Raw genomic sequence first — 13,944 nt, 5'->3', positions numbered from 1 at the left:
ACACTTTTTTTTTAAGAGTAGTAATATTTTGGAGGTGGTAATTGCATTTTTCTTTTTTTTTTTTTGGATTTTTTTTAAAGGTAGTTAAGCGCGCGTTAGTTTTTTTCTGTACAATTTCTTTTTACTGAATGATAGGATTCTTTTTTTTTAGTTTTGTATCAACCAATATTTCGCAGTTAATTGGGTTTTTGATTGCTGACGGTGTTGACTGTGGTTGTGGTGATTGTTGTCGTTTGAGAGTCGTTGCGCGGGGATCTTGAGCATGCGAACCCCACTGCAAGCACAAATTGTACAAAAAGTAATAGAAAATTGAGTTAAAGGGGAAAATTAAATTAAAAAAAACAAACACAAAAAATAGTATTTTACGTCTAAAATTAAAAAGCCAACAAATTCATTTGCAATTTGCAATTAAAATTCAATTTTAGTTCAATTAATCTTTCTCTCATTCACATTTTGGGAACATTTTCAATAGCAAAAGTGCATTAAAAAAAATTATTTGTAGTTAATAAAACGACAAAATGTTTGTTATAAATTAGAGGTAAAAAAGAAAACAAAACTCATCAATTAAACTATGAACGAAAATACTTTTTTTTTCTCCAATTCTATTCTTTTCACAAATTAAAATCATTTTGTTTCATTTGGAAAAAAAGAACTTTGAAGAAAGATTCGAAAAGAATTTTTAAAAAAAAAATTAAGAAAAAAATATGAAAAGGACTTCCTCTTTCAGCCAAATAATTTCTCTTTTTTTTTTTAATAAAAAAACAAAAATCTCAACACGAAAAGAACATTTTTGAGAGAAAATTCAATTGTCAGAATTAATTAAAAAAATATATATGCAAATTTCTACATTCAACAGAAACAAGAAAAAGAAAAAAAACGACTAACCAATGGGTTGTATAACTTTTTTAAATTAAAGAAATATTTAAGAAAAAAAAACACTACGGCACAACAATCAAATCGGTTAATTGGTAAGAGTGATTATTCAGCTTTTTTATTTAATCAAAGAAAAAATTAAAAAAAAAATAAAGAAAAAAATGTATGTGCGTATTTTTTTGGAAACAGAAAATGTACAAGAAAAAAAAACGGCAATATTTTCCAACGCGAAAAACCGCGGTTCCTCCGAATTGGCACACGAAATAAAGTAAAAGGACTCTTTTTCGAAAATTTCAAAAAGATATTTATTGAATTTAATATATTATTTTCGTTCATGATATAATTTGTTGTTGCTTATGTTTTATAATAAACATTTACAAAGAAATACAATATGATTAATAATTTTGAGACTATCATATTAACTAAAAAAAATGTTTTTAATATCAACGTCAACAAACTACTTTTTAAATAAAAAAAAATTAAATTAAAATAAAAACTGCAACAGTAGAAATTCCATATTAAATATGTTTTTTTTGTATACGTAAGTTTCTCTTTTTCACTTCTAAATATCCTTTAATTTTCCTTTTCTACTTCTTTTGTTTTCTTCAAATTGTAATAAAAGTATTTCTAAAATATTCTCTAAAAAAAAGTGTATGAAGGTAAATTGAGCCAAAAAACAAAACGTTAATAAAACAAAAACGATTTTTTTTTTCAAAAAAAGAAACTTCAACTCTTGCCTTATTTATAGAAAAAAAAACTTTAAATATATATTTTTTTTTAAAAATCTCTCTAGATATTTAAACAACAAAATTGCATTCAATAAGAACAAATCTAATAAGAGGAAAATATAGTGATAGAATTTATGGCATATTGAAATTTAAAAATAAAACACATTTCTAGAGGAGAAAGTGCAAAATAATTAAAGGGACGAGATTTATAATTAAATATTTGATTATAGTAAATTATTTTTTCATGATTCTTGCAAAAAGTATTTTAAAAAAAATAATGAAAGTAGCGACAAAATGTCAAAAATCAACGATATTTAAAAAAAAAACCAAAAATAGGTAATTTAGAAAAAAATATCAAGACTAGTGTCGATTGATTGGCACAAAAAGAATTTAAGGATAGGGAAATACTAAAAATCTATTCTTGCATAGAAAAACATGATAAAGTTACTCGCTACTTTCACACTAAGAAAAAAATATTCCTTCATACTTTTATTCATCATCTTCTCTGTGATTTTGTATGTCTTCTCTTTTCAAAAAAAAATGTAAAAATAAAAAATAAAAGTAACCAAAAATGTCTGAACAAAAAAAATCAAAAAAAATGTAATGATAAAAGGAAAATAGTTAACTTATTTTTTTGTGAATAGGCTTTTGAATGCCAAATCAACTTGGTCAACAGTCAATCAAATTAAAAAAAAAGAGAAGAAAAAGAAAACGTCTCAAAAGATAAAAAAAATAGATTGTAAAACGAAATAAAAACAAAAAAAAAATTGAGAGATTTTACTTCGAAAAAAATTGACGATAATCACCTCTAGGCAGAGTAGCTCCTGTTGAACGTGAGAACATTGAGTCAATGTCGGCCGTCAGGTCACGGGTCATACTAGTTCGCCAGGGATGACCTCCATTGTTGAGGCGACTGCAAGAGAGAAGATAGCATTTATCAACTATGACTGCAAAATCGATAAACTTAGCCCACTATAGCAATTGGAAATGTACACACATTCTCTCAATGAACATTAATTACGTGTCTCCTAAAACTTGGAGAAATTTTCCAATTACATTTTCACTATACATATCTTCTTGTACTTTTAATTAGGTTGTTCAATTGTTCAAAGTCATTGAAAAGTTCTATATTCATGGAAATCTCTAATACTTATTCAAATAACTTTTGTTAAAACTTGTATATTCAATTATAGTGCACAGCTTATTAATGTTGCAAGTTTTCTTTCATGGCATTTGATTTTGGTAGTTTAACGCAATTAATTGTTCTCGAAGACCTAAACTCCCTAAACTGCAAGCTATGCCATGAAATTTAAGGATTCTCAATACCCGTAATATCCGTAATACCCGTTATACCCGACTGTTATGAAATCGTTAAAGTTTTATCCCTAAACTGCAAATCTGTAGCGTGTACAGCCAGTTATAAAATTTTTCGGGAATTTTCTCCTGAGGTTGCTTATATGCGTTAAGTCGGCGGTAGACAAAAGGTGCTCGAATATTTCTTTTACCCGTTTTTTGCTCGAAAAAAAATACCTCTAAAATGACGCAAAACCTGCTTTGTTGATCAAACTGCAAAAACTTCTTTTTGATGATTTTTTGTTCCAGTACCCTTATGCCGAAAATAGACACAGGCTGATCCTCGAGAATACACGGTAAAAAATTTCGGCACATATTTGTTCCAAAAATTAGCTCATCCACGGACACCATAATTTTTGGCACAATCTTGTTCATTTTACGAGATTCAAAAATATACCCAATATTAGTAGCGAATTTGTTCCAAAATGTAGCTCGTCCACGGACACTGAAATTTTTTAAAACAAATTTGTACCTTCTAGGAGGAACAAAATTATACCAGTATTAGTAACGAATTTGTTCCAATAAATAGCTCGTCTAGTATAAAATCGTATCCTTCCTCCTCTCACACTCAGTCACCCGTCACCGAAATGAAGAGGACGCCAAATCTGTGGCAATTTTCGTGCTACATAGTTTCACTTTTTTAATTCGAGATTCCCTTCCCCCATCCTGCTGCCAGAACTCACATATGATTTCGTCATGCACGCGTGTGTATAAAACACTCTTAAGTTGATTCTTATTTAATGTTCCTTATGAATTTTCGCCACCGAAATCCATCTCGACTGAAGTATAGACCTTAACTGTAAGACGAAATCACTTACACGGATTTGTTCCCGACAATGGGAGCAAAAAGATTCCCCATATGAGTAACAATTCCGTTCCAAAAATTACCTCGTCCACGGACACCGAAAATTTTTGGAACAAATATGTTACAGATGTAGGAATAATATTGTTATAAAAAATATTTACCAATTTGTTCCAGACAGTGGTAACAAAACAGCCGAGTGCAACAAATTCTGTTTCAAATTTCAGGAACAAATTTGTATAAAACGAAATCAACTCAAATTTGTAGACACTCCACTGTATGAAAACGGTTCCAAAAGCAAAATTTGCAAGAATGATGGGCATGTTAACGATCCTCGATTTATGTGGGGGGGAGCTCCCCTTAGGTTCCAAGTTGCTATCTCAAACCGTTTGGTCTCTAGAGCTGGCGACAGCCGGACGGAGAAACAGCGTGACGTCATTTCTCAAAAATCGTCTGAAATGCCATGATTTGTTGTGAAAAGTAGTCTTCAGGGGGTGCAAAGTGCAAATTTTTTGGGGGAGGGGGGGGGTGAAAGAATCAAGAGATTATATATACTGCTCTCTCCGTAGAGTTCGAGCAGTAATAAAGTGTCTCGATACGTTTAATAATAAACTGATTGAAAATAAATAACTTGGAGCTAAATTTATTGACTGAAGCTGTAATACTGCCAGCCTAAAATTACCAATTTGTATAAAAGATTCAGTCACAGTATATACGAAAATACCGTTGATGAATAATTTCTGATAACGGTTTTTCAAAGTCAAAGGTTAAAAAGGCTCTACAGAGGGTATTTTTCAACCAAAGGGGGCCATGGTTGGGCTAGTTGAAAATGTCTTTGAAGTCCTGGCGAGCATGACCGGTTCTGAACTGGTAATGAACCGGTTTAAGTAAGGCCGGCTTCAGACCTGAGACTAATTCCCTAATTCCTCACTAAGATGGCTTTGTTGGTGACCGAGGATTCTTTTAGTCCTAAATTGAGACTTTAGTGCTCAGATTCTGACAACGTTGTTTTGACAACTGGCGGGCTGTCAAATGGCATTTTCCGAAAACATAAAAAAATGTCAAACGTTTATGCACAAAATTATTTCTCTCTCGAGTATGGTGGAGAAATTACATTTTGTGCTTTTTTGTTATCTCAGTTTTTGGCTCAAAATATCATAAAACACTACCTGAATATGCGTATAATTCTTTTTTAATCCCAGTTATGATCATTTTATGTTTCACTGTGTCACTGCAAGGGTGCGTCATCATCGATAAACCACTAACAAAGCATTAAACCTTCGTTTCAACGAGGACCTAGCTAAGTCTCCAAATTTGTGGGCTTAGCCACAACTTGATCTTTAAAGATTATGACTTAAGCGCTAAAGCCCAAAAGAGACACACAGATTGACTTAGGATTCAGCCCGAAAAAGGAGAATTGGTGTCGATACACTTATGCCCTAGACACACTAACGATTTAAGCCGAGAGACGACTTAGTGGAAAATTATGGAAATGAAGTCTAATCATTATTTCGAATATAATTACGCTAAGCCGTCTCTCGGCTAATCCTCAGGTCTGTCAAGGCTCTTAGGGATCAGCCCAAAATTTGGAGGATCAGGCTGATCTTCTAAATTCGTGAGGTCTAGTGAAATTAAGGGGATTAGGCGACATCAGCGCCAGTGCTGAAAATAAAAAACTTCACTTTGGGTGTTTTTGGGTGATTTTAGAAATGTCAATTGGGTGAAAAAACATGGAGAGTAATGGTCCACAATGTCTCAAAATCTTAAAATGCGTTAAGATTGAAGCAATGAGAAGGTCAGAGTGCATCTTTCTGTGCAAAAAATCCATTGATATTGCACTTAAGAAGTCTTTCAGCAATCAAAGTGTGGAGATTTAATAGAAATTTTTCTCTGTAAACGCTAATCCTTGATCCAAATTCCTCAATGTATGATAGTTTGGGCTGATCCTTTACCGCCAAATTTTTCGAGTTGAGTGTTCTCCAGGATCAGCCTGTGTCTGTTTTCAGCATAAGTCTCAGCCATAAGTCTCTAGTCTGAAGGGTGTGAAGCCCGTATAATGGTGACGTTTTAAGTGATGCATAAATGAGTTCAAATCGGTTGTGAACCGGTAAACTTAAGGAGTTATATGGGTCTCTCAGGTAAAAAAATCATTTTTTTTTTAATATTATAGTATAACACTTAAAAATTATTTTCTGAAATTTATTATTTTTAATAATAATAATTTTTAATAATAATAATTTTAATAATAATAATTTTTAATAATATTTTAATTTATTATTTTAGTCAATCGGAGTGAAACTCTCGGAGGTAGAGCAGTTTTAGTTATGCATTCCGCCCGCGCGCGCATATTGTTGTAAAACTTTAGACGCGTTTTTCTCAAAACACCGTTTTACAATGCGGTAGTCAAGATTACTCAGAGTCTACTGAACCGATCTTTCTGAAATTTTGCATACTTGTTTTGAGAAGTATTATCTAGTGTTTGAAGGAAGGATTTGCACTTCTTTTAATTAGAACCATTTTTACAATACAAAATGTGTAGAAAAATAGGAAAAAATTGATACTTTTTTTTTACAAAAACTTTTGCCAAAAATCCAAATTTTGTTTTTTTCAAAAAACCTTCCTTCATACACGGGTACAACTAATCCTCTAACAGAGTATATTTGGTTTATTGATTTCAGATGAACCTACTGGGAGAAATCCTGCCTACCGCAAGGTCAGTTTTTTGAGGAATGGTTCCGAAAATCAGCTACCAACTGTCGAATTTTTAAAATTTTTCATTTTTTTTAAATTTTGTTCTAAAGTTATTCTTTCATATCCCAAAATCTGGAATTTCTAAAATATTTTCAGCACAATAAATTATTATCAGAAAAAAGGCCTATTTTTTGACCTCAGAGACCCATGTAACCCCTTAACAAGAAATTTCCGAGTGAGGAAAAATGCTGTGAAAACCTTGAACTCGTGCACATTATTCTTTGCCTCATAAATTGGACCAATAAAGAAATAAGTTTACAAATATTTTATAAGGTAAATGACGCTTTACCACCCATTTGTCTCAAAAAATCGCATCAAAAATTTGATTTTCACACTTTTTTAAATAATGTTTGATGTGTGAATGTGTACACAGAAAAAAAAATTAGTAAAACTGTTCGTAAATGTTTGTGAATTCCTATGGGAGAGTTACAAAATGCTCGTGAATCGTATAACCCACAAAAAAGTTCGTACAAATTTGTCCTTGGTCACAAACTTTGTTCGTAACATGATCATTTGACGAACATTTTTTGTTGTTTTACAAACATTTGTCCGTAAATGTTCGTAAACACACAAAAAATGTTCGTAAAATTTTGTCATTTGTTCGTAAATGCTCGCAAAATGTTCGACAGGAAAAGAAACATTTACGAACAAATGACAAACTTTTATGAACATGTTTGTGGGTTATACGATTCACGAGCATTTCGTAACTCCCCCATAGGAATTCACAAATATTTACGAACATTTTTACAAAATATTTTTTTTCTGTGTAGAGGATTTAAAATAGTGCAGGTAATATCCTTGAAAAAATCGACCATAATTGCTCCCAATATGTGTAGGAGTCTTTAATTACAGAAAGCTATACACTGCAATTATTGTTCAAAAAATTTTTCCTGACCATAAAGGCTCTAAGTATCATTATCTTAACGCATTCGAAGAAAACAAAGAAAAATCACATCATTTAAGCAAGTTTGATTTTCTTTAGAATTCTGCAACCGCTTTTGTAGTTCCTTAGAGAAATGCTTTACTTTGCCCTTTCCGTAGTATTTCTTCCAAGTTATAATGCCAATTACTCCTTTATAAATGATTTCTTGGAATGGAAAACATTAAAATTTTCCACATTTTCTTCGTTCATCCCTTTTATTATAATGTTCAATCAACCCACGTTTATGTTATCTTTAATTATGTACAATTAGTTCAACAATACTTTTATTAATTACGTAATTTACACGCCAAATTAAAACTATTTACAGCAGCAATGTATTGTGAGTAAAATAATTCACAATGATTGTATGTAATTTAGTATAGGAGGATATATGGGGGGTGCATTGAGAAAATGTGTGTGCATTCTGCTGATTAAATGAAGATGAAAGGAAAACCAATTTGGCCTCCCACAGCATGTTAACTCATGATGGAATTTCTCATTATTCGCAAAATTAAACCACACAAACTGCCTCACTCTGTGAGGTCAATCTAATTGAAAAATATTTTTCTTTTATATATTTTTTTTTTAATATTTTTTTGGTAGAAGAAAAAAAGCAAATAAAAACACTTACGTTACTTTGGTTTCAACTGTTTCACTCCTATATGAGTAACTTTGGTGAGATGGGTGAGTGGTACTGAGAAATGGTTATTGGTTTTAGTTAATTTGTTCAGCAAATAAAAAACGCCATTAGTATGATAAAATAAAATTTAACAAAAACCCAAAGGAGAAAATTTAAAAGATAAATTTTTGCTAAAAGAAAAAAAAACTTACCTTCCGAAGGGATCATGATGCCAGAATGGACTATGTCCTTGTCTTAGATTGCTCATAAATCTCGAACTTGGGAATCCCGAAGTTGTTTCGTTGTTCACATTTATCCGATTTGTCAGAGCACGAACCTTAAATTGCAAATACGAATACCAAAAAAAAAATGAGAGGAAAAATAGAAGAAAATCCATCAAAACTAAATCCATTGAAAAGAAAAATATTTTGAAAAAGTATTTAAAAAAAAAAAACGTCATACTCTTTGCAAGAGAGTTGAAAAGAGATTCTCAGCTGTGAGAATTTCAAAACCATCCTCATCGTCATCTTCCCCGGAACTTGCAGAATCCGCCGAGGGATCCTGATTTATCTTCTTCACAGGACGTGTACTTCTGCACAAAAGACAAATCACATATATTCAGTTTTCCAGAGTGAAGAAAATTTGCACATTGTAGAAATTTTCATCGTGTGCAAAAAAAAATGAAAAATGAAGAGAAAATCAATTCTCACCTGAGACGATGCATAGAATGAAATCTTGGCTCATCTGTGTCACTTTCCTTAGTCAGTGAAGTATGACGATGGAGTTTGTTGAATAGGGAATCCTCCTCGGAATCCCTCTCACTCAGCAATGACCTGCAAAGTGTAAATATTTTTGAATATAAACCCACCTTTGAGTATACACACAAATAGGAAATTACTCATGGGAATTTTTCTTCCTGAATCAGAGTTGATAACCGAAAATCAAATTTTCAATTATAGATAAGATCGGAACAAAAAAAAAATTAAATATTTCAAAAGAATTGAGTTTTTAAAAGCTATAAATATTATATTATCAAGTTATTTTCTAATTGAAAAATTATTATAACTTTGAAAAGTCATTCGATTTTTTATTTGACAGCTGTCAAACTTCTTAGTAACGGCCCCAAATAATTAATTTTTAGTCCGGAAGCACTTTATACTTTAATGAGAATGCTTTTCGGCATAAAATTGAGAAAGGCGGACACTTAAGAAACATCTAAAATTCACATTCTTTTTGGCTGCTAAGACCGTTTTTCATCGTCCGGCTTTCAGTGTGTCCGATTTACAGAGCTGTCCGCCTTTTAGTAAGTTACCCTATGTGCTCTCTTCACTAAAATTTCTTACAGCTTTTGAGGATTAGCACGATTTTAAAACAGGGGTGACATGATAATTTATTTTCGATACTATCGACTGTCGATTCTGAAAATTTTAAATGATAGCTGCACTTCCTGTAACTAGGGTAAATGTCCTAATTCAAAACCATTTTCAGACGCTTTAACTTTGACATTTGACAATTGTGATACTCGAGATGAAATGTTCAAGAAAAGACAAATGCCAAAATTCACAGTAAATGAAATTCGAGACATAATTTTCCAGTAGGGGAATTCTGTAATTTTCGTGACATCCCGTCTGACCAAGTAAGCGTGGATTATAGCCTAAATTAACCCCTATCTTTCACACCTTACTTTTAAGAAGCTCCCATACAAAATACCCCTTACTAAATATATGTGAAGGACACTGTTTTGCGTTCATGGTGGTGAAGAGCGGAACTACGAAAATTATGTTGCCGACCGTGTTGCTCAGCTGTCAGTGACAAGATGGAATATTTTCCAAAAGATTTTATTTGTTTTGAAAATTTGCACAAAGTTTGTGAGTGATTTTGTGCGATTTTATTAATAATAATAAATATTCGTCTGTGCGTTTCGTATAGTGAAGAGTGTCGTGATTACAATAAACAAGTTTGCAACCGTGAAATACGTGTTTTTCTTTCCTTTTCGTGAGCATTTTTAGGAGACAATTTTTTTATACAATTGTTTTTGCTTTTCTAAAGTGTTTAATCGTTTATACTGGTTAATTAAAATATATCACCATCTTTGTATCTTCTATCGTTTGTGTAAAATTCGAAGGTGAAATCAGGATGTGCAATTGACAGTTTCAATCCACCGCCATTGATGTACTTGGCAAAATCTAGTCCTTAATTGGGGCCTACCACTCGGATCTTGCCTATGGGGGCTAAAATAGTTCCTATAGATGGGTGTTAATTTAATGGCTCAACGCTGGGCCCCCTTACCCTGTGTCAGACGGGATTGTCATGCGTGAGTTCAAAACCTGACAATGTCATTCGAGCTTTTTTTTGTCATATCATATGAGTTCGAAAATGCAATTCATTGAATTTTTAATTAAATGCCTTTACTTAATGATTTTTTGAAAATACAGTACGTTTTGTGGTTGATTTGTTTAACAAAATTCATTGTCATTTGAATTGCCAGAAATCTCAAATATGTGACTTTTGACAATGCCACGTGAGCTGAAATGGCAATGTCACGGCTACAGAATCGCATTTTCGAAAAAGCTCTCCTGAGATTCAAACCCAATTTGTCACATGGCATTGCCAGAGCGTTACAGAATTTCCCTCCAGATGAATCCAAAGAAAGCACTAGGTTACGATTTGATAACGGCTCGTGTTCTTCAAGAGCTACCTAGTGGATGCATCAAGATTTTGCGTGACATCTTCAACGCCATTCTCAGGCTTGAATATATGCCGCAACATTTCAAGATTGGAAAAATCATAATGTTTCCTAAACCTGGAACACCACTCGAAGTGGTCGCATCGTATCGCCCGATCTGTCTCTTACCCTTCTTTGCCAGACTCTTTGAGAAGCTCTTATTAACGAGACTAAAACCCATAGTCGAAGAGAAAAATCTGATCCCGGACTTCCGATTTGGATTCCGCAATAAACACTCCACAATAGAGCAAATTCACAGAGTGATCAAACAGATCAGCAGTGATTTAGAGGCGGGAAGCTTTTGTACAAGTGCCTTCCTGGATGTCCGGCAGGCCTTTGATAAGGTCTGGCATGAGGGCCTAATATGGAAGATGCACATGCACCGCTGTCTTCCGGATCAGATGACGGGAGTCTTGAGGTCTTATCTCGACGAGAGGAGTTTCTTTGTGTCCCATCTGGGGACTGACACTGATTTGCACCCTGTTGGAGCGGGCGTACCCCAGGGAAGTGTGTTAGCTCCACTTCTTTTTGCAATTTTTACTGCTGACATCCCGCTGGATGGTGCTTCTAGGGTGGTTATGGCTACGTATGCTGACGACACTGTTGTTCTGGCTTCCTAACCCTTTACACGCGACAAGAAAACTTCAGGGAGCCATAAATTCCATGGAAGATTGGATGACACGTTGGAGAATTAGTGTGAACGAGTCAAAATCTCTCCAGGTGACATTCACATTGAAAAGGGAGACCTGTCCACCCATTACAATCAATAATAATATCATTCCTGCTCAAGATGATGTCAAGTACCTTGGACTTCATTTGGACAAGAGACATAGCAAGCTGAAGCCCATTTGGTATTACGGGGTGGAAATTTGGGGTTCCGCTTCCACATCAAATATCAACATCATTGAACGTTTTCAGAACAAAGTTCTAAGACAAGTTCTTGATGCACCCTGGTATATATCAAATGAAATTATAAGAAATGATTTGGGGGTACCCGATGTGCGAAGTGTTATCCAGGAACGCAGAAGAATCTATGCAATCAGACTGCAACATCACCCAAACCCACTAGCCAAAGAACTTTTAGTCAATTTCGGGTCTTCTAGACTGAAGAGAATGCGTCTCCCTAACTTGTAAATTCACTTGTTTGTCAACATGCAATATCAAATTCTATATTTAATTTTCCTGTTCAATTTTATAGGTGAAAAGTTTTATGTAAATGTTAGTTTATAGAGGCCGTGCCAGAGGGCATGCACACTCTTTAAAGACTCATTTTTGCTGTGATAAAAATTCGCCGAATGTATACATTCACGTACAGATTGCAATAAACTTTAGGGTCAAAACAAAAAAAACTTTGACAGAAGACTCAACCCATTAAGTTCAATTTTTTCTAAAGAGAATTACATAAATTTGCTCCTTGACTCTTCTAGAATGTTACTGTTTAGTGAAAATTTTTTAGATATAATTTGAAAACTTCTTAAATACAAGAAAAATATGCAAGTGTAAAATGCTTCTATTCGAAACATATTAATCCAAATGGAGACAAGGGAAAGTTTCTAATTGGAGACAAACAGGGTAACTGAAACCGCGACGAAAGGCTTCAAAAACCTTGTTGAGTTGCTCTTGAATGCAGGATTTGTTCTTATTCCTGGTCTTTTCTTCTTTCCCATCTAAAACAATAAGAAAATCCATCCAAAAGAATGATATTTCCGGGATTTCCTATTGAAGCATTTGCAGACACTTCAGAAAAAATCCTTTTTACTCACGAAATAGGTAATTATTTAATTTGAAAACTTCACGTACCGTTCACAATAAAAATTAGCACTTAATTTAACTAAAATTAGCCAGAAATGTGACATAAATGTTAAACAAAACGAATAAATAACAGTCACTTTATTGTGTTTTTCATTGGAAAACGTAGTCGATCGATGAAAAATTCGATGGTGAAAAGGTACACTTTTAATTTTTCTGAGAAATTAACAAATTAAAATTTGTGAATATGAATGAATTTTCGCTTTATTTGGAGGAAAATTAACTAAATAATGAAACTGTGGTATTGAAAATATATAAAAATAGTAATTTAGTACTGTATTTATCATGAAAACAATGCCGTTTCCATTTGGAGTAGCGAAAAATTTCCATTTAGAGCAAGTTTTGAATTAGCTTAATTTACCCTATTACGATTTTATCGAACAAAATTGTTATAAAAGAGCATTTCGATTGTTAACTCTTCTAGATTTTATTCCATAGCGCCTCTTGTGGTGACACTATGAACTTGCAATACTATGAAAAGTTGTCGATAATTTAAATTCCTTCCCAAAATTGTTCAATTTTAATTTAATTTTTTTTACGCATTGAAATCTTTAAAAAAAATCTATAATTTAGAAAATATTCAATTCTGTTTGTCATCAATTCACTTACCCAATTCTCTTGGTGCGACTTGCTGTACTTCTGAATGTCGAGCCACTGGCTGTTGATTCCGATGGTTCGAGACTTCCAGCTCTGGGTGTTATATAACCCCCACCCTCAACCGCAATGGGAATAATAAATTCCCTTGGGCTCTTCTTAATCGGCTGATTTGTTCCACCAGCTGCCACATTTTGTTGGCTCTGAGTGGCTGACGTGGTAGTTGTCTCTGTGTCAGACTCATTTGTTGACTGACGCGAGAGCGATGTAGCCCGGAAGGGATTGGAAGATGTCGTCCGGATGTAGTTCGATGGACGGGCAATTGGCACAAAATGCTCCCTAGCCTGAGGTTCTAGGCTCATGGCACGCTGATGAAGTGACAATGGACTGTAGGGTGTTGAATGTTCACGAATGGGTGCACTACGTAAATCTGGCATTTGATGCTGCATCTCAGTGGAGAAACGCATTTGTGGTTCAGGTTTAGTTGAAGATGATGTATCCTGCTGGACTTCCTGCTTTGTGGCCTTCCGACGGGGCAGTGTGGCAGACTTGAGGACAATTTCAGCACGTGAAGTCTTCATTGTACCTTCACCGGGTGCCTCAACTGACGTACCAACTGCAACCGCTTGAGGGAGTGAAAATAATCCAATTATACAAATAGTCACATGCAATAGTGGTTCTATTTGCCACAATCAGTGCACTATTTGACCACTTTAAGTTTACATTTCCCTTTTCATTTTGGATTTCAGCAAAACACAATTGTTCAAA

The 13,944-nt window shown here is 33.7% G+C and overlaps 1 protein-coding gene across 5 annotated transcripts in view; it reads right to left on the bottom strand.

Annotated features, from left to right (window-relative positions):
* Window positions 1-13,944, bottom strand: part of LOC129798012 (serine-rich adhesin for platelets) — a 148,819-nt gene that overhangs the window by 17,679 nt on the left and 117,196 nt on the right. For 3 of the 5 annotated variants that reach the window (XM_055840944.1, XM_055840945.1, XM_055840946.1), the window contains exons 9-14: window positions 13,192-13,801; window positions 8,759-8,881; window positions 8,511-8,640; window positions 8,261-8,385; window positions 8,061-8,123; window positions 2,408-2,514 (exon numbers count right to left, since the gene is read on the bottom strand). In XM_055840944.1, the coding sequence (XP_055696919.1) occupies window positions 2,408-2,514; window positions 8,061-8,123; window positions 8,261-8,385; window positions 8,511-8,640; window positions 8,759-8,881; window positions 13,192-13,801 (1,158 nt within the window). The remainder of the gene's footprint in view (window positions 1-2,407; window positions 2,515-8,060; window positions 8,124-8,260; window positions 8,386-8,510; window positions 8,641-8,758; window positions 8,882-13,191; window positions 13,802-13,944) is intronic. The other 2 variants (XM_055840947.1, XM_055840949.1) reach the window with 1 other exon arrangement.

Source organism: Phlebotomus papatasi, chromosome 1 (assembly GCF_024763615.1).
Source record: "Phlebotomus papatasi isolate M1 chromosome 1, Ppap_2.1, whole genome shotgun sequence".
NCBI lineage: Eukaryota > Metazoa > Arthropoda > Insecta > Diptera > Psychodidae > Phlebotomus > Phlebotomus papatasi.
The sequence above is the reverse complement of the archived record's forward strand: the minus strand, read 5'-3'. Positions and strand labels throughout refer to the sequence as shown.